General features: G+C 35.9%; 2 protein-coding genes and 2 long non-coding RNA genes across 6 annotated transcripts in view; 2 read left to right on the forward strand and 2 right to left on the reverse strand.

Moving 5' to 3' along the window:
- Window positions 1–284: 284 nt before the first annotated feature.
- Window positions 285–8,345, forward strand: LOC121250892 (transcription initiation factor TFIID subunit 6). Of its 3 annotated transcripts, none has more exons than XM_041150130.1 (13): window positions 285–446; window positions 801–1,004; window positions 2,284–2,370; window positions 3,295–3,396; window positions 3,486–3,594; window positions 3,915–4,027; window positions 4,113–4,250; window positions 4,328–4,423; window positions 5,748–5,872; window positions 6,546–6,678; window positions 7,054–7,179; window positions 7,278–7,389; window positions 7,828–8,345. In XM_041150130.1, the coding sequence occupies exons 2-13, from the start codon at window positions 879–881 to the stop codon at window positions 8,202–8,204; spliced, it is 1,644 nt and encodes a 547-aa protein (XP_041006064.1). In that variant the 5' UTR covers window positions 285–446; window positions 801–878; the 3' UTR covers window positions 8,205–8,345. The 3 variants fall into 3 exon arrangements, with proteins under 3 accessions (XP_041006064.1, XP_041006065.1, XP_041006066.1); XM_041150131.1 differs by having other exon boundaries at window positions 3,924–4,027; XM_041150132.1 differs by having other exon boundaries at window positions 286–446; window positions 897–1,004.
- Window positions 8,346–8,378: 33 nt separating this feature from the next.
- LOC121250895 lies at window positions 8,379–9,024 on the reverse strand. Its single transcript, XM_041150138.1, has one exon. It carries the CDS (start codon window positions 8,962–8,964, stop codon window positions 8,551–8,553), a length of 414 nt encoding a protein of 137 aa, XP_041006072.1. The 5' UTR covers window positions 8,965–9,024; the 3' UTR covers window positions 8,379–8,550.
- A 9,326-nt stretch (window positions 9,025–18,350) lies between these two features.
- Window positions 18,351–25,384, forward strand: part of LOC121250899 — a 26,774-nt gene continuing 19,740 nt past the window's right edge. The window contains exons 1-2 of the long non-coding RNA XR_005937871.1: window positions 18,351–18,361; window positions 20,704–20,715. This is a non-coding gene — a long non-coding RNA (uncharacterized LOC121250899). The remainder of the gene's footprint in view (window positions 18,362–20,703; window positions 20,716–25,384) is intronic.
- LOC121250898 overlaps window positions 24,462–25,384 on the reverse strand; it is a 6,638-nt gene continuing 5,715 nt past the window's right edge. The window contains exon 3 of the long non-coding RNA XR_005937870.1: window positions 24,462–24,595. This is a non-coding gene — a long non-coding RNA (uncharacterized LOC121250898). The remainder of the gene's footprint in view (window positions 24,596–25,384) is intronic.

Here is a 25,384-nt window from a genome sequence, read left to right on the forward strand (position 1 = left end):
TTGCTAAAATAACCAAGTCCTTGAGTAACCTACTAGTTTTCTTGTTGATTGAGTGTATAATAAAAGAAAATTATATATATATAAAATAAAAAAACACACACGCTCTTTGCACCTTAGCTATGTCACATTTTCTTGTTGATTATTTCTTAAAGAAAGAAACTAAAATTTTCCTCGAAAGGGCCCAAAGCCCAAATGATTGAGAACATGTTAAACCCGATTCCAATATCCTGATACCTGGATAACCGGACTCACCCGACCTCTTTTATAATACTGACCCTTCCAAATCCAGCCTGCCTGCCTTGTAAAGCGAATCACATTTTGGGTCGGGTCCGAACCCTCTCGCAGAACCAAGAGAATCAGTATATTACCAGTAGCAGTAGGCACTTTTCTTCTTCTTCTCTCCCCTTCAACTTCAGCTCCTGAATGGTTCCGTTCAAATAATTTTGGTATGTTTAAGTTTCTCCAAGTATATTTTAAGACTTTTGTTTCGCTTCCTAGAAAAGCTGAATAAAGCAATAGAAAATCTCTTCTCTTTTTTTCCTTTTTTTTAGGGGGGATTTAACTGATTATCCCCTTCAGCATCATTGATCCATTCACTGCTTTGTAAAAAAATGTTTGCTTTCTTTGAAATCGAACTCTTAAATCTCAATTTGCACATACACACACGCTCAAATTTTTATATGGTATTTATGTTAATTAAACTTGAAGTTCTTGTTTATATATTTATTAGTTTCTAGTTCATTTCCAGCTTAAATAATTGGTGTGTATTGCTTAAATGCCTATGTTTTCTGTTGTCATAGGTTTTTCTTTTTTTTTTTCCTTTTTTGTGGATAGCTGAGGCGCTTTGAGTTATGAGATATCACTGACGATTTAAGAAAATGAGCATTGTGCCCAAGGAGAACATTGAGGTCATCGCACAAAGCATTGGGATTAACAACTTGTCTTCTGATGTTGCACTTGCTCTTGCTCCCGATGCGGAATATCGAATGCGTGAGATCATGCAGGTAGAGTTCGGGTTTTTTGTGCATTAGTATTGATATTAGTTTGTTTTGCCGCCGCTGCTTTAATATATGTAAGTGTAATTTGTTGGTCACATACACTGTTAGCTTACATTGCTTTAAATATGGCAATTATCATGTGTTGTCTAATAGAGTAAGAAAGCATCAGGCAGTGTTTAGTTTTCCAGTTTAAAAAGTATTTGCCATCATGAAGCTGTGTTAGATTTATAAAAAGTATTACAGCCTTTTGTACTCCATAAAGCCGAGCATTTAGTAGGAAGACTTGATAGGTTTGGCAAGTGGGATGAGACACAAAATTCTTATCTCATCTCATCAATACAACTTTTTGAAATTTCCACACAAAATATAATAAACAATTCAACTTTTTCAAATCCCAAAACAATAATAATATTAAAAAATAATATTTTAAACTTTCCTCTAAAACAAAAAGATCTCATCTCAACCTGATGGTAAAGAGATATTCTCGGTTCGCTCTTTTTATAAGGTTTTCACACAAGAACTCAAAACTTAGTTTCCGTGGAGAAGGCTTTGGAGACATAAGGCGCCTCCCAAAGCAGTTTTTTTTTTTTTTTTTTTTTTTGTGGACAACCTTGTTGGGGAAGATTCTCACAATCGACAACTTGAGGAAACAAAGGATAGTCATTGTAGATTGGTGTTGTATGTGTAGAGAAGGGGGAAAGTCTGTAAACCATCTCCTACTACATTGTGAGACAGCTCGGGTATTATGGAATGAGGTGTCCAGTAGATTAGACTTGTCTTGGGTTATGCCGGAGACAGTGATGGCAATGCTGGCCATCTGGACAAATCTAAGAGGCATGCAACAGATTAAAGCTGTCTGGAAGATTATTCCTATTTGCATTATGTGGTGTTTATGACAGGAGCGTAATGACAAGATATTTGAAGACAATGAGAGATCGCAGGAGGAGCTGAAAGATTTATTCTTTAGAACACTTTGAACTTGGGCCATTGCTGTTGATTTCAATGGCATGGACCTACATGATTTTCTTGACTATAATGCGCCTACGTAGCGAAGGGCATGCCTTTGTTTTTTACTGTTTAGAATTCTGTATATGGCTATGCCTATTCTTTGATCAATAAAATTTGTTTACTTATAAAAAAAAATATATGCTGAAAATTATGAAATTTGAAATTAAAAAAAAACTAACAAAATGAGTTTTATATGTAAAATTGTAAGTACATATAGCACTACTCTTTACAGAAAGAGATAACTGATACATAGTAAAACCTCGTCACAAAATTGTAGGAGGCCATCAAATGCATGCGTCACTCTAAGAGAACGACATTGACAGCAGATGATGTTGATGCTGCACTGAATATGAGAAATGTTGAGGTAAGTCTTGCAAGTAATTAGATTTTTTTGGCTTTTTACCACTCATTAATTTCTTGCATTCATAAGTCATTTTCCCTCTTTAAGGGTCTATTAGAGGTTGCGTTAGGAATCTTAAAAAATGCTTCAACAGTCTTAAGAGCTCTTTAATAGCAAAATTGGGATATTTGGGTGTTATATATTAAAGTACTTTTTAATCTCAAATAAGCTAAAAAGTACGTTCTAGGAAAAGCAACATTTTGATGCTTTTCCTCAAACGTGCTTTTCCTCAAACAGTAAATAACTTTTTAATAGTAGAACTTATTACTTAAGTTATAAGCTATAAGCCCTAAACCTATGAGCTCTATTTTTTTTTTTTTTTTATAAGTCACCACAATCCAAACATGCACTAAGACATATATAGGTTTTAAACACCAAATACACTTTCATCGCATAGGGCTGCAGGGGGGCAAGAGAACTGCAACATGTTTAGTGCTTTGGGCTAGTCTTCATAAGCAGTCTGAAAGTTTATATGTTGGTTTTGCAATTTTTTTTTTTTTTTTTTGGTGGGGGGGGGGGGGGGGGGGGGGGGGGGGGGGTGTTAGTCATAATCAGTTGATTCTGTCTGCTCAATATTCCACTACGATTGAACAAAAAGCTACCGTGATTTGATCTCTCGGTCAGTCCAGTATATCACCAAAATGTAGAACTGCTTATATTTATAGGCTTAAAGCTCTTATTTAAGTTGCATGGCTAAGTTTACAATAAATAAAAAAGCACTCAAGTTCTATCATTACTTCAGCTAGTGTCAAGTGTGTGTCACAGGGAATGAAATGTTTGGTGCATATGATAGAACTGCCTATGTCGTGGCTTTTTCTTTTCGTGTATTTTTCATTGTTTATGAACCTATTTTGTTCAATCTCATTTTGATTTATTTTCTGGAATCAGCCAATATACGGCTTCGCCTCTATGGGTCCTTTGCGGTTCAAAAGAGCTATTGGGCAGAGGGATTTGTTTTATATTGATGACAAGGATGTCGATCTTAAAGATGTAAGGAGTTACTGGGTAATTTTTCATTGCCATTTCAGCATAAATGGGTGCAATGCCATATAATCTTAATAATTTCGTTTGAATTGTAGGTGATTGAGACTCCTTTACCAAAGGCACCTCTTGATACAGCAGTTCATTGTCACTGGCTAGCTATTGAAGGTGTACAACCTGCTATTCCGGAAAATGCTTCTGTAGAAGGTCAGTATAGGAATAGTTGCAGCTTGCTAGCATAACATTTTTGGACTCGTAATTTTCACTAGTGACTAGATATCATAAAAAATAATTTGGTACATTTTTGCTTGAATGCAAACTATACATTTTTCTTTACTTTGTGGCACCTTTTAACTTCCGTCATAGTCTGACGTGCTTTTTAACCTTTCGTGGCACGAGATAATTTCAGGAATGTTATGTGCTGTGGTTTCTGGACAGATCTGTATATGCATTTTTTCTTTTGGGATTAGGTCTCATATTCAAGTTATAGAATCAGTCTTAAAAAAGCTTTTGGGCTTTGCCTGTAGTAATTGCAGCTCCTTCTGATGGCAAGAAGCTTGAACAGAAGGAACAGAAGGATGATGGACTTCCTGTTGATATTAAATTACCAGTTAAGCATGTATTGTCTAGGGAGCTTCAGGTAATGATATGCTATGTCCGTTTTTGGTATATTTTATTTGCAGCCCTGTAGTTCGGTTATCTATCTTCTATTGCTGTCTTTGCAGCTTTACTTTGACAAAATCACCGAGCTTACCATGAATAGCTCGGATTCGGTCCTCTTCAAACAAGCATTAGTTAGTTTGGCCACAGACTCAGGACTTCATCCTTTGGTTCCATATTTCACCTATTTTATAGCTGATGAGGTAAAAGCTGTTTGAACTGATAGAGAGAAATATACAGCAATATGTTGCTAATTCTATATCTTCTTCGATAATTTCAGGTATCTCGTGGTTTAAGTGATTATTCCCTTCTCTTTGCTTTGATGCGTATTGTGCGTAGTCTTCTTCGAAATCCTCATATTCACATAGAACCTTATGTAAGTTTACCTCTAGTTTATTCATTCTATTGTTTACCATGTACATAAAGAGTAAATTATAAACCCTTAGGGTTAGGGGCTCAAATGGTAAGGGCTTTGGTCTTGGTGGTAAGCTCCCTCTAAGTCTAAGGTTCGAATCCTTGGGTGCAAGAAATTTCTAGGGGCCATGTCCCCCAGGGTATAAATTGATGATTTACCTTATAAGTGTGATGGAGATGCGATACAGGGATTCGGGGCTCAGCGGGGTTAAAGAAGTGTTGCAATTGCATGGTCTTTGCAATTCCTCATTATGAAAAAAAAAAAAGAGATTAAATCATATCTAACTTTATCATCATTGGGGTAAATTTCACTTGCACCCCCCAAACTACTACACTTTTTTTTTTCCCCATAAAAAACTGCACTTTTTTCAAAATGTACCTCCAAGGTACCAGAACTAACAATTTCCACCCGAAGCTACCACATTTTTTCAATTTGCGCCCCATAGTGAAACCCTTGAAAGTGTGTAAAATGCCCTTGTTAAAATGCAAAAATTATGTAACTAGAATGAATTGTTAAAAAAACAAATGACAAATAAAAAATAACATAAGATAATAGCAAAAATAAAAAATAAATAGATAAAAAAGAAGAGACAAAATGAAATATTTAACAATAATGAAAAATACAAAAAAAAGGAAAACAGGGTTGACCTGCATATCCGTTGCCCTTTTTTGTTTGTCTATATCTGTTCCAATAGTTTTTTTTTTTTTAAATTTTCAGCAAGGAATTGTAGGAGATTCAGGGTGCAAATTGTGGAGGTTTTTGAGTCTTTTGGTGGATTGGGGTTGCAAAATGAGATTTTCCCATATCATTATTAGTGTCTTAGCTTTAGTGTTATTGGGTAGATGGTTAGGAGACTCAAAACAGCATTCCGCATTACACATTTTATGTAGATGCAGCATATGCTGACCTGGCATTTGGTAGTTATTGAAAAGCAACCATCTATACATAAGCCATTCATTTAAAGTTAATTGGCTGCTAACCATCAGATTTCTGAATATTCTGACTATGTTGAAAAACTTGATCTGATAATTGGATAAAAGATTTAGATCTGGAGATTATATATGAATTTATTTCCCAACAAAAGTAGAGCTTGAAGCAATTACAAATCCAAAAGGAACTTCATGAACATTCTATAGAAAAGTTTCAAAAATGAAGTTGGTGCAAGGGTCTTCTTTTCTTTATCTGCGAAGGCATTTTTAATGATTACCATGTAAATGCTTTCAAATTTCAGTTGTCAAAGGTTAACATATTTGTGAATCTGAAAATTCATTGGTTTTCTTGTCAGCTACACCAATTGATGCCTTCTGTGGTTACATGCCTTGTTGCAAGAAGGTTGGGAAATAGGTTCGCAGACAACCACTGGGAACTAAGAGACTTCACTGCAAACCTGGTTGCTTCAATATGCAAAAGGTGAGATTTTCTATCTTGTCATATGTTGTGCATGCAAAGAAAATGACTAAGAATTTGCTGAAACTCTTGCTCATCTTTATTTTTTCATTTTTTGATAAGTCTCTTGCTCATCTTTCTGTTGACAGGCTTCTCTTTTGTGTCCTTTGCATACTTCTCTCATTGAAATATAGTAGCAACATGTGATCAAAACACAATAATTTTGTGCATAATGTTAAATAGCATGCCCGTATTGGATCACACGTGTTTTTATGGATCTCCATTATTGATAAAGTTGATTGATGTGACTAATTAAGTTCCAGATCACTAGTTCAACCATTGTGCTGACGCCTTGGTCAGGATCATTTATGAACCCGCTGTAACTTAGCAAACATTTTGACCCAATCAACGCAATCTGTTCAGATGGTGGATAACTTGATGTTTTTGCCAGTCTTCTAAATTTTGTTTTGAAAAGTAACTTGGTTATCGATTCACTTCAGACTAGGTGACCTGGACTGACTAATTAGTGGAATTGATCTGTCTCCTCATCCAATGTTCTAACCTTTGATTATGAAAGTGTTACCCTGCATCCTTACAAAAGAGATTTTTTTTTTCCTGTTATTTCATGCATCTGTATAGATACTTTATATTATACCCGACATCTAACCATTTCCCTTTTCAAGTTCTTCTGTTGCAGATTTGGGCATGTTTATAGTAATCTCCAGACACGCCTGACAAAAACTTTGCTCAATGCATTTTTGGATCCCAAACGAGCAATGACTCAACAGTATGGTGCTATTCGAGGATTGGCAGCCTTAGGACCCACTGTGGTATTTTCATCTTCCTTAATGCTATTTGCAACTAATCTCCCCCTCCATAGGATGTCATCTCCACAATGTCTTAAACTGTCTTTATTGATTCATACTAATTTTCTTGAATTGGAAGCGGTGTTAAGGGTAGTCATGCAAAGCTACTCTGTTTACTTAAGTCTTTATTGAGGCATTTGTAGTCTTTGTAAACTTAAGTCAAGAAAAGTAAAAATGGCAATTCCAGTTAATATCTCAGCTCTATTTCATTTTAAGGTCATGTTGCACCTCGTGTCCCGTCTGGACAGGATTGTTTGTTCCATATGTCCATCTATATTATGTTTGGGTTTCTAAATCCGATTTTAAGCTGTTTTTAACTCTTCTTTAATTTATAAGTAGGTTCGCATTCTTATACTTCCAAATCTTGAGCCATACATGCGACTTCTTGAACCAGAGATGCTTCTTGAGAAACAAAAGAATGAGATGAAGAGACATGAAGCTTGGCGTGTTTATGGAACCCTGCTGGTGAGCCGCTTCTCTAACCAAAAGTTCTTCTATGATTATACAATAGTACGATATTTAAGATGGATTTTTGCGGTGTAATAAGAGGATGCTTTTACCAGCATGCAGCAGGTCAATGTCTGTATGATCGGCTCAAGGTGTTCCCACCCCTATCATCCCAACCAGCAAGTGCAGTATGGAGGACCAATGCAAGAGTTATTGGCACAGCACTAAGTAAGCAATATGCTGTATTTTTTTAAAAAAAAAATTTCCGTTCGATAGACTATCGAACTCCATAATGGGGTCGTGCATCCGAGCTTTTATTCTCTAGGAGTAGATCTGAAGGGTCCTGCATTGGTGAGTTTCCACGTTATTAACAAAAAAAGTTATATTTTTAAAGATGATGCTACTTATGAGTGTAATACCCCGGTTTGTGTATAGTAAGATGGTAAATGGGATCCCATATTAACTAGGAGGGAAAAGTTGAAGCCTTTTATATTGAGGGCAAGCGACTCCAATTGTATCATTGACTAATCCTTTTAGAGTATGGGCTTAGATTTGGTTGGGGCATTCTTTGGGTGGTTGCAACACTATTAATTGAAATGCCATCTGATTGGTGTTCATATCAATTGATGTAAAGACTGCTTTTTAAGCCTTCTGAAATTTACCCAGACAAACGCAAGAGGAGCATGGAGCAAGTGGAAGAGCAGTCACCCCACAAGAAAATAGCAACTGATGGTCCAATTCTTGCAGATTTAAGCAATTCTTCCCCGCCTCACATGGAAGGGAAAGCTGTGCTTCCAGATTCTACGGTTGATTCCAATGTGGGCCCATCCTCATCCTCTAGACAGATGTTTGATGAGATAATGTTGGATGGCAGAGGGAGGAGAGACGAGGGTGATAATCAAGCTCTGAATGCGTCAGCCATGCTCACTCAGATATGGAAGAACGACTTGGATTCTGGGCGTCTCCTGGACTTCTTGTTTGATCAGTTTGGTGAAGGCATATTATCCTTCATTCCAGCTCCAGAGATGTCTTTGTTCTTATGACCATTTGTACAGATACTAGCACTTAATCGGTAAGTTTATGTAATACATAAATATAGAACTTTTAGCCCCTTCGATTGACCCTATGTTTGACAACATTGTTAGTAGTTAGATCCAATATTATCAATGAGTTTTTCCGTATTAGTTGCTGATCGATATATAACCATCGCACTGAGATTAGCTTGTAGTTGGAGCTATTATTAACCAATAGAACTCTGCCATCTTAACAGACAACAAAATTCCTTTATTATCATTATAGCAGCTCCTATATCTAGGAAATAGGAGGACAGAAACAAAAACAAAAACGAATTCACACTCGTTTTATGCATGGAGGATCTACTTAATGAACTTAAACCGCCACCCTTGTGGATTCTCGATCAACAGCTTTCTTCAGGAAGCTATCCTCTTCCAGGATCATCTGAACCGGCAAGAACCCCATGCCGTTGGCCATAGCAAGCATCATTCGCTTGGTTTCCTCCTTGAACTCCACCAGATCGACTGTCCCATTAGAGTCATGATCGAACTGCATGAATAGGGAAGCATAGACACGAGCTAGCTCGTCTGGGTCTGGCTTCACGTCGATGCCGAAATGGGTCTCAAAGACCCTCAGACTCTGAAGCTCCTTCAACATCTCTACATAGGAGAGAAGACCATCATGGTCGGTGTCAAGGTGAGTAAAACGGTCACATACGGAGATTTCGAATGCTTCTTCATCATCAACGAAGTTGAAGATGGTGGCAGCATCCAATACTTCTACGCTCATTTTTTCTACTAGGCTTGAAGATGTATAAAATGGATTTTGATGTTGACTCTTCGAATGATAAAGGGGTCCTTCTCATATATATATATATATATATATATATATATATATATATATATATATATATATTTATATAGCAATGTTGAGAGGCTATAGATTCTTCAACTAATGCATGCCTACAAAACTATGCTGTATCTAACACTCCCCCACCTTTTAGCCTGTGGTTTCTCTTTGCCAAAGTTTTTAGAATTCTTATGTTGACGGTGAGGCCCGCGTTAAACTATTCTTATGAATCTGGTGGAATTGGATATCAACGGGCTAAAAGGATGTTTAGAAAAGTCAAAACCTTGAAAATGTAACATCACCTACCTAAGAAAGAAAGGGTGGGGCCCACTAATTACCTAACAAAGTCAAAAGCGAGAACAAGAGAAACTATAAAATTAAATAACGTTGTTTTGGCCCAACTGATCACTTGTCGGAGTCCTGTAGTACGTACGGAGAGGTTAATGAGGCCAGCATGCATAGATCAGAATCTTGACTTCAAAAACAAAGAGACCCACAGACCATTTTTATTCCTACTTTCGGTCCCCCAAAGCAAAAGGCATGATTTTCTGCCTAAATCGAGTCAACAAAACGCGTTAACTAGAATGGTGCATGATTCAAAGCTGGTTTACTAGAGACCAAGGTACGAAATAATAATAAAGAAAAATTCTTCTCATTAATTATTATTTATTACTTACACTCAATCTATACCGTATTAAAAATATCCTTACATCTTATAATAAATATTCTCATATCTTATGAAAAAGTTATACTCCGTGTGATCAAGTGTGAGAATGAATAGTGACTGATACATAACATTTCTCAATAATAAATAAAATATAATTTATAAGTACTCATGCTAACTAAATAACCAAGAAAAAAAATAATAAAAAAATAATAATAACAATAATAATAGCAATAATTAAACTTATACAATATATATATATATATATATATATATATATATATATATATATATAAAATGATCACTTCTTCAGGCCGGTACTCCCGACCATTTGTGTTATTATATATTAAATGAAAATTAACTAATTACATGTATCATATAAGTTAAACTTACATAATAAAAACAATATATGTCAAATTACATTACTTAATTTTATTGGAAATTGAATCTATTAGATGAAATTTAATAATTTAAATTAAAAAGAACTCTTATATATGTAAAATTTACCCTTTTAGTTTTCCTGATGTGTTTTTTTTTTTTTTTTTAATCAAGTTATATATATACGACCTTTTACTCTGACATGATTATATAAATAACTTTCGATCAGTGCTGCTTTCACTTAAAGGAAAGTTATTTGTGAGATTTCTCGTTATTAATATTGCGACGATATGTGGAATGCTGCAAAAGAAAATGCTGAAATTAGTAGTTTTTTGCAACGGAATAAATGTCGCCATTAGATTTTACAGCAGATTAAAGTGGGAGTGGTCGGTTTGCTTGTTACGACGTTTTTTTGTTCTTTTGCAATGATTTCTTCGCCGCAACTAGTAATCGTTTCTTTCGTCGAATACTTTCCATCGGGATACAGTTAATACGGCGATAATATTTTGTCACCGCAATAACAACTAGAAGAACTTTCGACATTTTGGGCATTTTCTCCTCTGATCTGTGACGTTTTGGGCAATATTTCTCATTGTGTTTATGTGCGGGATTGCAAAATTTTCGACTGCAAGAGTCATGATTGTCATGTTTTTATGCAAAGACTACTTCTTGTTACAGTGGGTGGGTATTTAAGAAAGGATATTAGCTTAACCTTGATTGAATTTAGCAACTTCTTCAAAGAATTATACGCGTGAACACTTGATCGGAACCTATTGAAGTAGCTTGACAGTGATATCATCAACATTCTATACAAGTTGGAGATGATTTTCCCCCCTTCGTTCTTCGATGTTATGGTCCACCTAGCAGTTCATTTACCTCGTGAGGCTTTGCTTGGGGGCCCAATTCAATATAGGTGGATGTACCCTTTTGAGAGGTACCTTGGCAAGTTCAAACGGTATGTGAAGAATAAAGCTTGCCCGGAAGGATCAATAGCAGAAGCGTATATTCATGTAGAATGCTTAACATTTTGTTCGATGTATCTTCATGATATTGAGACAAGGTTCAATCAGGAAGACCGAAACATTGATGGGCTACCAGACAATGAGGGCTGAGACGGGTTCTCAGTTTTCACGCAGAAATTTCGCCCCTTGGGTATTTCAACTCAACTTCAATTAGATGATAAATTGCTCAAGTTAGCACGCCGGTACGTTCTCAACAACTGTACTGAGATTGCAACCTACCTAGAGTATGGCTTAATTCCTTATGTTGTCCGATTACTAATAATGTTTCCTATGAACTCATTATGGCTAGCTGGGAATGGCTTTTATTAGCTATTCTTGCTAGGCACAAATAGCATAATAATAGTTCTTTATTTCTCTATGTAGTGAGCACTACAACACATGTAAGGAAAAGCACCCAAATTCTATCGATCGGACCCACTCACAACAGTTTCCAAGATGGTTGAAGAAACGTGTAGGTTATATTGGCATATGAGCAACCCATAAACTAGTGAATTGTTTTATTTAGCCAACAGAGTAATATGCTGGTTTGTTGTTTACTTGGCTTGCCAGGTTCAAGAGCAGTGTAGAATGGACCCTAGTGCTATCTCTGCTGACCTATATGCTATAGCATGCGGTCCTAACCCATGTGTTGCATCATATGCTGCTTGCGTAATAAACGGCAAAAGGATCCACACAAAGGAGCGATCACAATGTCATCGAACTTAAAATTGCGGTGTGTTGGTAACTGGTGAACATCAGTCTAGCAATATAGACTTTCATGGCATTCTGGTAAATGTTGTAGAGTTACGCTACATGGAATGGCGTCGTGTCTATTTATTCAAATGTGAGTGGTTTGACGTTGGTGATCCTAGAAGAGGAATACATGTGGATAACCATATTATTAGTGTCAATATGGATGGGACATGGTATGCAGACAAACCTTTTGTATTGGCATGCCAAGTTTTACAATGTTCAGATCTAAGGGTGAAAGGTAGTTGGTACGTTGTGCAAAAGTATGTAGACAGGAATGTATATGACATTCCACCTAGTCCTTTTTCTGTAGAGCATGATTGAGAAACAAGTGACACTGATGCCTATCAAGAGGATGAGTCATCTCACCTTTACACTTCTGTCGAATGTGCTGATGTTGGTGTGGCAACTCCACTACATAGGAGTGACCTAGAACCAAGCCCGATTGATGACTTAGTAGTGATGGAAAACATTAATGAGCAAACTACAGAAATGGCCTTTATAAATGACTATGACCTAGAGAGTGGTTGTAATGGATCAGAGGATACAGATTGCGATAATGAGGATTCCGATGATGAGGATCTATCGACTGATGAAGATTTGTTGTCAGACTAGACCATCTAACACGCCCAATCAATGTAAGGTGATTTTATTACATATCAAAGTTAAGTTTGATTATGTTTTCTATGGGAAATAATATTCTTTTTCTCAGGTATATGCTACTTCCCTCGGCTAGAAGATCACACTCAGGATCTTTAATGTATTGGTTTTGTTATGACATTCATTCTATTCGTTGCCAAGTATTGTCTAAAAGCATGATATGTTATTCTTTAAGGTACTAACCAAAGTCGACACCCTTGAGTGGAGGTGTTGCCTATGGGATTGAGTAATATTGGTTATATTTCTCAACCTTATAGTATTTTGGGTATGGGTTCAATGCTATTATGTTCTATAATGTTGTTGCATGGATTTCTTTTGTTTCTACAGGTTTTTTCCAAGTTATGGCAAGTTGGAGGAAGTTGATGTTAGGTTTAGCATTACTGCAAGAATTATTTGTGATTCTGTTTTGCTTCTACGTAGCTTGTGAGAGCAAGTTATAATCCAAGAATTTGTGGTTCTGATAAAAAACCCACCTTCTAGTTATATAGGTAAGTGGTGTAGAAATCTTTGTGGTTAAGCTCAATTCCCGGATGCATGCCATCATACATTGATTAACCACTTCAATTGGGGCTTGGGGGGAACAATCAATGAGAATTAAGAATAATACACTAACCCCCAACTTGTTAATTATGTGGCTATCTAAGGGACAACTTGATAGTTAATAATTTGAAACTAAATTAGCAGGTTATTTCTCCATATATTTCAATTACTAATAATCTGGCCATGGACAGCTAAATTATTGGTATGCTAATATCCTGCAATTATAATCAATTAGGAAAAAAAAGCCCCAAATTGATATGGTCTTCGTGCATCTAACTTGGTTCAAGAAATACAATCTTTTTGTGAGAACAAGTTCTGGAACCTGGTTCAAGAATATTTAATTTAATTGAGGTTCCTTCAATTACAAATATTACAAATATCTTCTAATAAAATTTGGGAAAGGTTTAATGTACCAGGTATAAATTAGAAATGAGTTAAGATTTGGTAACATTGCACAAAATTAAGTCTGATGGAATTAAACTTAGCAATTTATGATGGGCGGGAGATATTGGTGCCCTGGAGGGAAAATAAGGGACAAAAGTGAAAATTAACCCAGATAAAAAATCTTTCTTGACAGCAAAGTACACAAAACAGAAGTATATGCAAGCCAGTCACTTTCATTTCGTCATTGATGTGCTTAAGCAAGCTGCAGCTGGTTCCTTCAGCCTCTTATCAGAAGTTTCTTCTTCTGAAAATATCTTGGAGATAGCTGTCATTAAAGGTTCCAACTTTTAGAAGCTAAGGCCTAAGATCATTCTACCAGCCTTGTCAGAGTATAGAACAATCTACTGCCTTCATGATGAACTCAGGTGCTTCTAGATGTTGAAGGCCTAAAGGTATGGACATCCCAACCCTAACTTGTTATCAACATGCAAGCTAAAGTTTTTTGGTTCAAATTTTAAGTCTTCTAAGTCTTCAGCAACCCTTGTTTTCCACACAAATTCTTTAGCTTCTAGATGCTAAAGGCCTAGAGTTATGGATATTCTTACCCTAACTTGTTATCAACATGCAAGCTAAAGTTTTCTGAGAGTTTTTTGTTCAAATAATAAGTCTTCTAAGTCTTCAACAACCCTTATTTTCCACCTAAATTTTGACCTTCACCATACATGAAATGTACATAGATAGATGGATTTTCTAAAGCATTTTCACAGTTTCTTCTGCGGTTTGAAAAGGTTGGAACTTGAGTGATCATAACCTTTCAGTGGAAAGCTTGAGAGGTGGAGCAGTTTTTGGTGGCTTTGTATGGATTAGAAGGTCCATGCGAAGCTTTCTTGTAGTGGAGGTTAGTGGTTGCTGAGGTCTTGGACTACAACTGAGGTAACTTCTCTACATGCTATTCTTACCAGTGTTAAAGGTTGCCATTACCAAAGTTAGGCAGAAAATATTTTCTGCCTAAGACCCAACAACTTGATAATTTCTAGACCAATATGGTGTATCCAAATAATTTTATACCAATTATATTCAGGATTTTGCATTATAGTTACATAGATGGAAGCAGTTGATAATATTTTTTGACAGTACTATAGGTTTAGACATTTCTTATGGTTATTTGTGGAAAAAAAGTTAACACTACAATATTTATAACATAGAGAAATTATAACATAGTGTGTAATCTTTTGACAGAGATTGGTAATAATATCGTAAATAACTTGTATTATCACTGTCTTCAAAAAAGTTAACAAAAGTGGGTTTAATCTATACTTACCAGATTTCTCGATATATCACGATCAACAACTATCAAAAGATGGCTCCAAGTGCAAGAGGTAGAGGGAGTGGGCGAGGTGCAGGTAGTAAACGTGTTCGGGCTGCCACTATTATACAACCACCACAAGATCCAAAACTTAATTCATGGACCCTTAGAGATAATCACAGTGATACTCTATCGGATGACTCAACGCAACCACCAGATAGAGTATCAGACACTTGTTTTGACAATTCAATAATGGCTGAGAATCCACATGTAGTACCAAATAGGAATGACAATGGTAAGTTGGTATGCACATAAATACTGATTGTTATACTTTTGTTAACTAATTTATAGATCTGGTTATGTCTTGTTCTCTCCTTATAACATCGAGTATCCCTCATACAGAGGTAAATGCTGGCTTAGTGCATGTGCCCTTAGTAGTGCCCCAAAGAAACGTGGACGTGGACCCGCAAAGTGTACGAAGTTTGATAAGCTGCATAAGCATGGGAAAATCCCTCTGAAAATAAATGATGGGCACACAACACCTTGTTGTGAAAATGCAACCATGTTTACCACTAGGGTGACATGGATATTAAAGCATCATTGGGACATGAGTTATGCTCGATGGAGTGATGTCCCCGAGGCTGAGAAAGATGAGCTAATTGATCGCATGCGGGTAAGCATCGCCTATATTAATTTTCTGGTTTGATAAATGTATGATAATTTCCTAACATTCTACGATCTTAAACATAGGGTGATTTCATATTTGATTGGGATTTGAATAACCACTAGAAAACTGTTTGGAAACAGCTTCGTAAAAGGTTTAATGCCTTCCATCATCAGTTGCACAAGAAATATTTGGAGTATGCAACTCATGAAGAGGCATTGGCCAATAGGTGTAGCTTGGTGGAGCCCTTGTTTTGTGTTAAATTATGTGGCCGATGGGGAAGTGAGGCATTCAAGGTATTGGTCCCATCATCTGATTGTGATAGACCTATATGTTATTTTGGATTATTTCTTAGACCTTATTATCGTATAACTTCATTTACATTGAATGTACAGAAAGTATCAATGCAAACTATAGAGAACGGAAAGAAACTGAAGACTAATCACACTACTGGAAGAAAGTCCTTCGTGAGGATACTGGAAGAGAAGGTATCCTTGTATAATAAATTAATCTAGTTATTTCAACTTACTTTCACCATTAAATGCATATTATCTAACTCAATTCAATGGTTAGTAGGGTCCTGCTACGGAGAACTTGGTGGAGTTCTACAAAGAAGTTCGTTGGTCTAAGAAAAAGGGGGAATTTGTGACATCCACCACAGAAGATATTTATGTGAATTTTTACTGAAAAATACTATTATGAACAGTTGGATAGTTTTAGTTATATAAAAAAAAAATAATAGTTTTACTGTCATAGTTAGTTCTGTTTTGAATTGTCCAACATGTCTTTACAATAAGTTGCTCACTTTGTTTGTGCAGAAACAAATGGTTGGAAAGCTATCTGATTTAGAACCCGACGTCCGAACTGCAGAGGCAGCAGCTGGGGTGTTTAGGGACGTACTAGGTCATAGATCAGGATATACACAAGGTCTTGGAGAGATGATAATACCGAAGTGCCCAAAATTTGTTGACCGTGAAAACCATAAACATTTGGTTGAAGCTGTTGAAAATCATAAAAAAGTGGCTTAGCAGTACAAGACTCAACTTGACGAATTGAGGGGAGATGTGAGAACCCTGTTGGAGAGACAAGTGGAGTATGACAAGTTTATGAACTTCTATATGTCTGAGAGGTAGTCCCAGGGAAGTCTAGTGAGGGAGACTCTCCCTGATGCTTAGGACACTAGGTTGAGAGATAGAAGTTTTTTGCATTTTGCTGGTTTTGAGATTGATATGCTAGCAGGGTTTATTGGAAGATTTTGTTTTTGTGCGGGGTAATGGGTATTGGCTTTTGCAAGCAATGGGAATTAGTTTTAGGCTTTTGTTATAAGCCATGTTTATTTTTTGGAGGATCTGGGCTGATGCAGGACACTGTGAGTTTAAAGTAGTTTGCTTCTCATCAATAGCTACATCTTATGTAAGTAAAGCCATAGTTTGGATGTTCATATGTTCATATGTTAAAGTGGTGTGTTGATGTTGTGTTTAAATGGTGGAAAACCATGGATGGAGCTAATGACATGCAGTGGATAGTTCAGAAACTGATTTGTGAATTAAACGCGGTAATGTGCCTCACCAGTTATAGTAGTTTGACAGCTTTTAAAATATAATTTTGTGGCTGCTAAACTTCAACATTATTTTTACCTTAATGTTTGTGTACATCAGTTGTGGATGCAATATCAATGCCAGCAGTAATCATGGGGAACTTACTCACAGGTAATAAACAAATTCTCAAGCTTATTGCATAACAATAGCTATACAATGGACATTTAATTGTAATGGATGTGACAATGAGTGGTCCTGTTGTGATATTAGTTGATATTGAGTTTATTGGGTTGGTTGTGTAAATGCATCATGTCCATTATCTGTGTTTACATCATTAAATACACATTCATTCCTAGATCCTTGTATAGACAATGCTATTAATCCATAGCGTATCATTTTTGTGTGTGCTGTACAAATATTTTATTTCTTGCATAATCTCTTTGGTCCTTGAGTAATAGCTTGCAATCATCATGGTGGTTTATGATTGTTGTTGGATTAAACTATTATTGCATTATAATTAATATGTATTACTCAACATCCTACAGATTGTAGTTTGGTTTTTGTTGTTTGTTGATGGTCTGAACTTAAGATTAATAGAACCTAGTTTGCATCTTGTAGGGATGACAGACAGTATCTCTTCACTTGTTTTCATCTGCTGCTTGGAACTGAGGGTAGCTGAAAAATAATTAGCCTTATCAATCATAACATGACTGATCAATCATAACATGACTGATCAATCATAGCATGATTGATAACGAACTTGTCTGATCAAACAGCTCAGCTTATCCTACTGCCGATAAGGTTAATTATGCTAGCATGTCAAGATAGTTTAGATTCTGGGAATGATTCTCTGAATATGATGTACTTAAGTTATAAGGTAATGCAAAATGTATAAGCTGTTACACTCCTAGTCAGCTATTTATATGGGATTATCATGATATATCATCAAATACTATGTGTCCGTTATATATATATTCCCTTTACATTCTCTGCCTCATTATTCTTCATCTAAGCCGTATATCTGGAAATTCCATGGTTGATGATGGTCACTCTGATTTTAGGCAATTAGATAATAATATTGTATTATTTTCTGGATTTGTATGGGGTTAAGTAGTGACATGTGAAATGTAAAAATACATTTTTTTAAAAAAAAGCAATAAAACTGAGGCCATATTTGACGTGAATAGCACTAATAAGGCCTACAAGTATCCTTTTTTGTCAAACCTTAACAAAAATTGAACATTTCCAACGAATTGTCGCAATAAGTTACAAAATTTTCACACTCTCAATGCTGCAAAAGCTTTTTTCCAGCAACAAATGTATATCAACAGAAATAAAATGCAATATTTTTTTCCGACAAAACACAACATTTAGCAACGGTTCTGTTACGCCACAAATACTTTATTCCAAAGGACTAAACATCGCCACAATAAACTATTCTGACGAAAAATTGTTTGACGCAAATAACATATCAATTTTTTCAGGCGCTTTAACGTTGCCAGTAAAACTCAATCTCAAAGGCATAGAATGGCCAAAATTAGTTTTTGCCAACGAATGATGTGGTCGCTACTTATCATGTTTTCCGGCGAATTTGTTTTTATTTGTGGCGATTATTTGCCGCCACAAAATGTTATTTGCAATGGGGTGGGCAGCTCTCCAACAAGTTTTCCCATAAAAATTTTTATCCATTTGCCAAATTCTATCACGGGAAATACAATTTTTTATCGGCGATTTATAAAATTCGCCGCTTAAAAGTATTTGCCTCCAGACATTGGTGTCCAACGCGCAGCAAAATTTTTGGGTAGGTAAAGTTTAATTGCGGCGAAAAAATAGATTTCTGCAGCGTTTAAGTGTCGCTGCAAAAGGGGCTATTTCTTGTAGTGAGGTATGCTAACTAATTTGTTAAATCATATACCATTTTGTACAATAAATTTATAAGTTACTTATAATTCTACACTAATTTGCGCCGGTTTATTATATATAATTATAAGTTGGTATAAATCCAGAGGGTACATATATATATATATATATATATACACACACACACGTGTGTGGTATCCATATGACATTAATACTAAAGCACACACATAATGATATGCGCATGAAAAAATTATCATTAATTGTCACAAACAGATTGGTTCAATGGTCCTTTAATTGGTTTGGGGAAGCTTGTAATTAATCGGGCTATTTTTTATGTCATTTCATCATGGTCTAAGGAATTATTAATTCATCTATTTGAATGATCACACATAGATGTTCATGATCTATTTGCACATTTTTCAGATTTTTCATTGACAACTTAATATTTATGATTAGTTGGCTATTATAACCACAATTAGTAAAATGATTATTGGCTTCGGGCATCAATACTTCGATGCTGATCATGTGACATGGGTCTAATATATTCAAACATAAGACTGAGATTTTGAATATCCTAAAAATCCAACTGAAGTAATTGACCAATTAGGTTCCAGTTGATCATGAGAACTCTTATCTCACTGACTAGAGAGATGATCTCCATCATCATCATCAAGTACAAAAAAAAACATTTCTATTGTAGTGAAGAACTAATTATATATATATATATATATATATATATATATATATGGAGAGGATATCCCAACCGGTTAGCCCCCAAAGTGGGCCTAGACCCTTACCAATAACCAAAATCTGTATCATTACCGAGAAGCCCAACTCAATACCAAGATAATCCAGCCTATAGCCAATACAGATTGAATAACTATCCAGTCAGTGTCAAAGGATAGAAAAGGCTATCATTCAAATCTACTAAAGAGATGAACCCTCATCTCTAAGTTTGAATTCAAATAAAGGATAACCATGTTCTAAAAAGAGAACAAAGATAACTCGTGGAACTCTATATAAAAGAAGAATCCAAGTAAGTAAAGTTATCGAATTATTGTTGTTATTATTGTTATCTTCAAGTTACTGACTTAGGCATCGAGGCATTCCCTCGAACCCCCAAGCTCTCTACTCATTAGTTGCAGGTAATCGTGAGGTGATGGTGGCGAAACACATCCACAACAATATATATATATATATATATATATCATCATCATCATCATCCTTAAATTAATAACTGATTAGCCTGCTAGCTATTATTTTCTTATGAAGCAAATTAATGGACAAATCAAGTAAAACATTTATTGGCTTAATTAGCACGGTATGCACTTTTCTTTTTTCTTTTTTTAAATATCAAAAGGCAAAACATTAAGCTTGATGAAAGGTGTTTATTTTCCATGTGCCCCTGCGCTAGGTGGGGGGGGGGGGGGGGGGGGGGGGGGGGGGGGGGGGGGGGGAGGGGATGGGGAAAAATAGGGCTAGCTATATTCGTCATGATGGGGGAAACAGGGCTAGCTATAATCTTCATTATATATGAGCACTGCAGTAACCCGGGCATGCAATATCCTTGCTTGCACATCAAGGAGCTAGCTTATTTATAGACTAACACACTGAGATATTCCATTATTTTTCTTAAGATATATAATGTGGACATAATCATGGTTTGACTTGGATGGTTGTCTCTGATCGAACTGGGCATATATATATAGGGCGTCTCCTTAATTAGCATTACAGCACCTTTGGCAGCCTGGTGCATAACGGTATCCGTGACAATCACAACGATAACGGTATCCCCTTCTTAGGTATGATCTTCCATGGCTTGAGTTCCCACCACGACTCCCATATCCACCTCCTGGATAGCCATAGCAAGGATCTCCATGCTTGGCTTCTTCCAATGCAGACGTTTCTTTGTGATTTTCTGCATTCAAAACGAGATTGTTGCTGACGTTAGATGAGTGGTTTGGATTCAGAGATAAGTTGAGATGATTTGTGAATAGTAAAAAAAAAAGTTGAATTATTTATTATATTTTGTGTGAGAATTTGGAAAAACTGTTTGAAAAAGTTGAATTGTTTATTATATTTTATGTAAAAATTTGAAAAGTTGTAATAATGAGATGAGATGAGTTGAAGTGGGTTTTGAAAAACAGGACTACCTATAATCTCTATTATATATGAGCACTGCAGTAACCCTGGCATGCAATATCCTTGCTTGCACATCAAGGAGCTAACTTATTTATAGACTAACACACTGACATATTCCATTATTTTTCTTAAGATATATAATGTAGACATAATCATGGTTTGATTTGGATGGTCGTCTCCGATCGAACTGGACATATATATATATATAGGGCGTCTCCTTAATTAGCATTACAGCACATTTGCCAGCCTGGTGCATAACGGTATCCGTGGCAATCACAACGATAGCGGCATCCCCTTCTTGGGTATGATCTTCCATGGCCTGAGTTCCCGCCACGACTCCCATATCCACCTCCTGGACAGCCATAGCCAGGATCTCCATGCTTGGCTTCTTCCACCCGTTCGTTTCTTTGTGATTTTTTGCATTCAAAACGAGATTGTTGCTGACGTTAGACGAGTGGTTTGGATTCAGAGATGAGTTGAGATGGTTTGTGAATAGTAAAAAAAAAGTTGAATTATTTATTATATTTTGTGTGAAAATTTGGAAAAACTGTTTTGAAATTTGAAAAAGTTGAATTGTTTATTATATTTTGTGTTGAAATTTAAAAATGTTGTAATAATGAGATGAGATGAGTTAAAGTGGGTTTTGAGAAGCAAGACTAGCTATATTCGCCATGATGGGGGAAACAGGGCTAGCTATAATCTCCATTATATATGAGCACTGCAGTAACCCTAGCATGCAATATCCTTGCTTGCACATCAAGGAGCTAGCTTATTTATAGACTAACACATTGAGATATTCCATTATTTTTCTTAAGATATATAATGTAGACATAATCATGATTTGATTTGGATGGTCGTCTCCGATCGAACTAGGCATATATATATAGGACGTCTCCTTAATTAGCATTACAACACCTTTGCCAGCCTGGTGCATAACGGTATCCGTGGCAATCACAACGATAACGGCATCCCCTTCTTGGGTATGATCTTCCATGGCCTGAGTTCCCGCCACGACTCCCATATCCACCTCCTGGATAGCCATAGCTAGGATCTCCATGCTTGGCTTCTTCCAACCCAGTCGTTTTTTTGTGATTTTCTGCATTCAAAATGAGATTGTTGCTGACGTTAGACGAGTGGTTTGGATTCAGAGATGAGTTGAGATGGTTTGTGAATAGTAAAAAAAAAAGTTGAATTATTTATTATATTTTGTGTGAAAATTTGGAAAAGCTGTTTTGAAATTGAAAAAGTTGAATTGTTTATTATATTTTGTGTAAAAATTTGAAAATGTTGTAATAATGCGATGAGATGAGTTGAAGTAGATTTTGAATGCAAATGAGACATATTATAGTAACAATTTTCTTTTTTCTTGAGCATTTACACTTTTGTTTTTGGTCTTTAATATTAATAATCTATTTAATATTTTATGACTCAATGTATCTACAGTTATACTTTATAATTAGGCGACAAAAGTGTGTAGAGATTAAAAGTGATTTTTTCATCAATACTTGATGAAAATCTCTCGATCTATAAAAATATATTATCAAATAAAAAACTTACAAGCTGGCTTAATATTATTTTATATTGTAAAATACTTTTTTATTATAAAATAGTTGATCTGAGGTATCATATTAAAACCCCTCAATTTGTAAATTACTTAACTCTTATAAGATTTAATTACCCAATGCCAGTACCCTTAATGCCTACTAATTAACTTGATCGAAGGCCTAGCTCGCTAGCTTAATTAAAGCAGTATATATGAACTTAAAAGGCGATTAATGACATTTATATATATATATATATACTAGCAGTAGGTAACGTCCAAGGGACGTTTGCAAAATTTTTATTATTTTTTATTTTTTTATTTTTTACCTAGTGATTAAAGAAGTATTTTTTAATGATGTTGTAAATTTTTTATTTTTTAAAAAAATGTTTATGATAATTAAAAAAAATACATGAAAAAAAGAAAAGAAAAATAAAAAAGTGAAATATACATTCAGGACATATTTTCGGATTACTTTTTCTTTAGCTGTAGCAATTCTCTTTAGTTAATTAAAAATATTATCATATTTAAATTATGTTAAAACTCTAATTATTTAAATAGTTATACTTTTTTTAAAAATATTTAACAAAATTTCATCTTTTATTTAATGATGAAATATTAGTATTTTATAAATTAAATTTGATAATTTATTTATGATATGATATTTATATGTTAATTATCTATTTTAAATTAATTTAAATCTGTATTTAAATTTTTACCATTAGATCAAATTTGGAGAGTTATGATGAATAGTTAGATATAAATCCTAAAAAGTTTCATTTTTTTCTCTCTTTCTCTTTCTCCCTCTCTCCTTCCACTCAACCACATCTTCCCTCTCTCAACTTTTTTTTTTTTACTTAGTGATTAAGGAAGTATTTTTTAAAGTGTTTTTTCTAGAATACTAAGCAAATCCCTAGAACTTTAAGTAAATTTCGAGGACGAAATTTATTTAAGGTGGGAAGAATGTAATACCATGCTCATTCCTTCTTATGTACGCTTCTCTTTTCTAACGTACGTTCTTTCTTTATGACGTAAGTAAATCCCGAGGGTAAAGATTATGTGAATTGTCTGTCCCTTCCATTTAGCTACTGCGAGCCTCATCATGCGTACCGAGCCACGATGGCTTGTTTCAAAAGATATTATGTGACTTCTAAGGCACGTCCAGTGTTTTAAATGTACGAAAAATATTTATAAAGAGTATTTCCAGTGTTATTGAATTAAGTTTGAATTTAAATACGACAATTATAATATTATTGAAGAGCTCCAAAAATATTATAATTGTTAGAAATCATTTCAGTTATTTAAAATATTATGAGATTTAAATTATGTTGAAAGCTTTAATTAATTAAATAATTTTATTCTTTTAAATATATTAAATAAGATTTCATCATTTATTGATAATGAAGAATATTATTTTATAAACTAAAGTTAGTTTAAATAATATTCTGCCTTAATTCTTCTAAGTTCTTTTAATTAAGTTAATGTTTACGTATTTTTAAATAAATGTTTTAATCCCATACCATTAGATCGTTTTGAGGATCCCAAGACAAAGGGACTGAATTAAATATCCAAACCCCTCTCTTTCTCCCTCACTTTTCCTCAGCCCTCTCTCTCTCTTCCCTCTCTCCAGCGTACGTCGTACGCAGCCCCTACCATAGCCGAACTGCTCCACTGCTCAGCCGGCACCGCCGTGCGTTGCCAGACCTCACTGCCAGCACCACCAGCTCCGCCTCACTTCGGCGAGCCTCCCCACACCAGTCTCTCTCTCGCACGCACTCTCTTCCTTTCTCCCTCGACAGCGCATAGCCCAAACGGGCTTGATGCTACTGCGTCGCCGTGCGCCGTCCTCTGGCGCCACCATTGCCACCAACAACCTTCCCTTTCACCGGTGAACCCCTGCCATGGAACCCAAGCTATGGGAAGCTCCCTCTCCCCCTCCGTCACACGCACGCACGAAACCCATTTATGGGTTTCGCACGGCTTCAAGACCACCTCCATAGGTTTTCCACACCCACGGCAAAGCTCCACCTCCTCTAGCCACCGCACCACCACTGGGACCTCCTTTGGCCACCGACCACCTCTCGTAGCCATCCCCACGTCCAGCCGAGCCACAATGCATGCTCACCTTCCCTCACGGACGCTCACTTTCCCTTAGACCACCTCCACCACCGTACGCCGCCACCCACGGCGTGTGGCCACCCTCTCCGGCATCCTCAGGCCACCACCGACCCATCCCAACCACCCATGGCCCCAATCTGACACCTATGCTCCCTCACTCTCTCACGACATCTCTCCCTTTCACACACGGTCAGTTTCCCTTCCACTACCGTGATTTTGTAAGTTTGTTGTGTTCACCATTGTTCACGATTATTGTTTATGAACAATTATTACTGTTTATTACTGTTCACGTCGTTATAGCCTATTTTAAATATAAGGAGATAATTAACAAGTATGGTCATGTCTTTAATATTTCACTTCAGTTCTCTTTTATGTTTCCATATGGAAAACATGATCAAAGCATTGTATAAATGAGAGTGTGTCGTGTGTGTACGCGTGCGCGCGTGCGCGGGTGTGTGTTTTCAAAACTTACCTGTAGGATCATTTGAAACTGCAAGTACTTCAGATGAGACTACGAGAAAAATAGCGAAGAGAGCACAAAGAAGTAACAGCAAATTAGATTTTGAAGAAGCCATTGTTCCTCGATCGTAGAAGAAAGTTGGAACTATATATCTTGATTTCGAAAACACTAGTATACTGCGTCAATTTGGCCTGTCAGTATGGCAACCCTAGCTAGCTGATCTAATGTCTATAAACATAAAAAGTACATGAATCCGACAAATATATAATTAATGTGGGGGAGCAGTGCAAGGCGGATGCCTCCTGGTTTTGGTAGGAGGAGTAGTGCTTATTGGTATATTTTAAATTTGAACTGA

This window comes from Juglans microcarpa x Juglans regia, chromosome 2D (assembly GCF_004785595.1).
Source record: "Juglans microcarpa x Juglans regia isolate MS1-56 chromosome 2D, Jm3101_v1.0, whole genome shotgun sequence".
Lineage (NCBI taxonomy): Eukaryota > Viridiplantae > Streptophyta > Magnoliopsida > Fagales > Juglandaceae > Juglans > Juglans microcarpa x Juglans regia.

Excerpts from the sequence above, each read along its gene's own strand:
- LOC121250892 (XM_041150130.1), top strand. The coding sequence starts at position 879 with ATGAGCATTGTGCCCAAGGAGAACATTGAGGTCATCGCACAAAGCATT. Across the intron at positions 3,595-3,914 it reads GGAAAATGCTTCTGTAGAAG|TAATTGCAGCTCCTTCTGAT; the intron begins GTCAGTATAGGA and ends CTTTGCCTGTAG. Across the intron at positions 4,251-4,327 it reads CCTATTTTATAGCTGATGAG|GTATCTCGTGGTTTAAGTGA; the intron begins GTAAAAGCTGTT and ends CGATAATTTCAG.
- LOC121250895 (XM_041150138.1), bottom strand. The coding sequence starts at position 8,964 with ATGAGCGTAGAAGTATTGGATGCTGCCACCATCTTCAACTTCGTTGAT.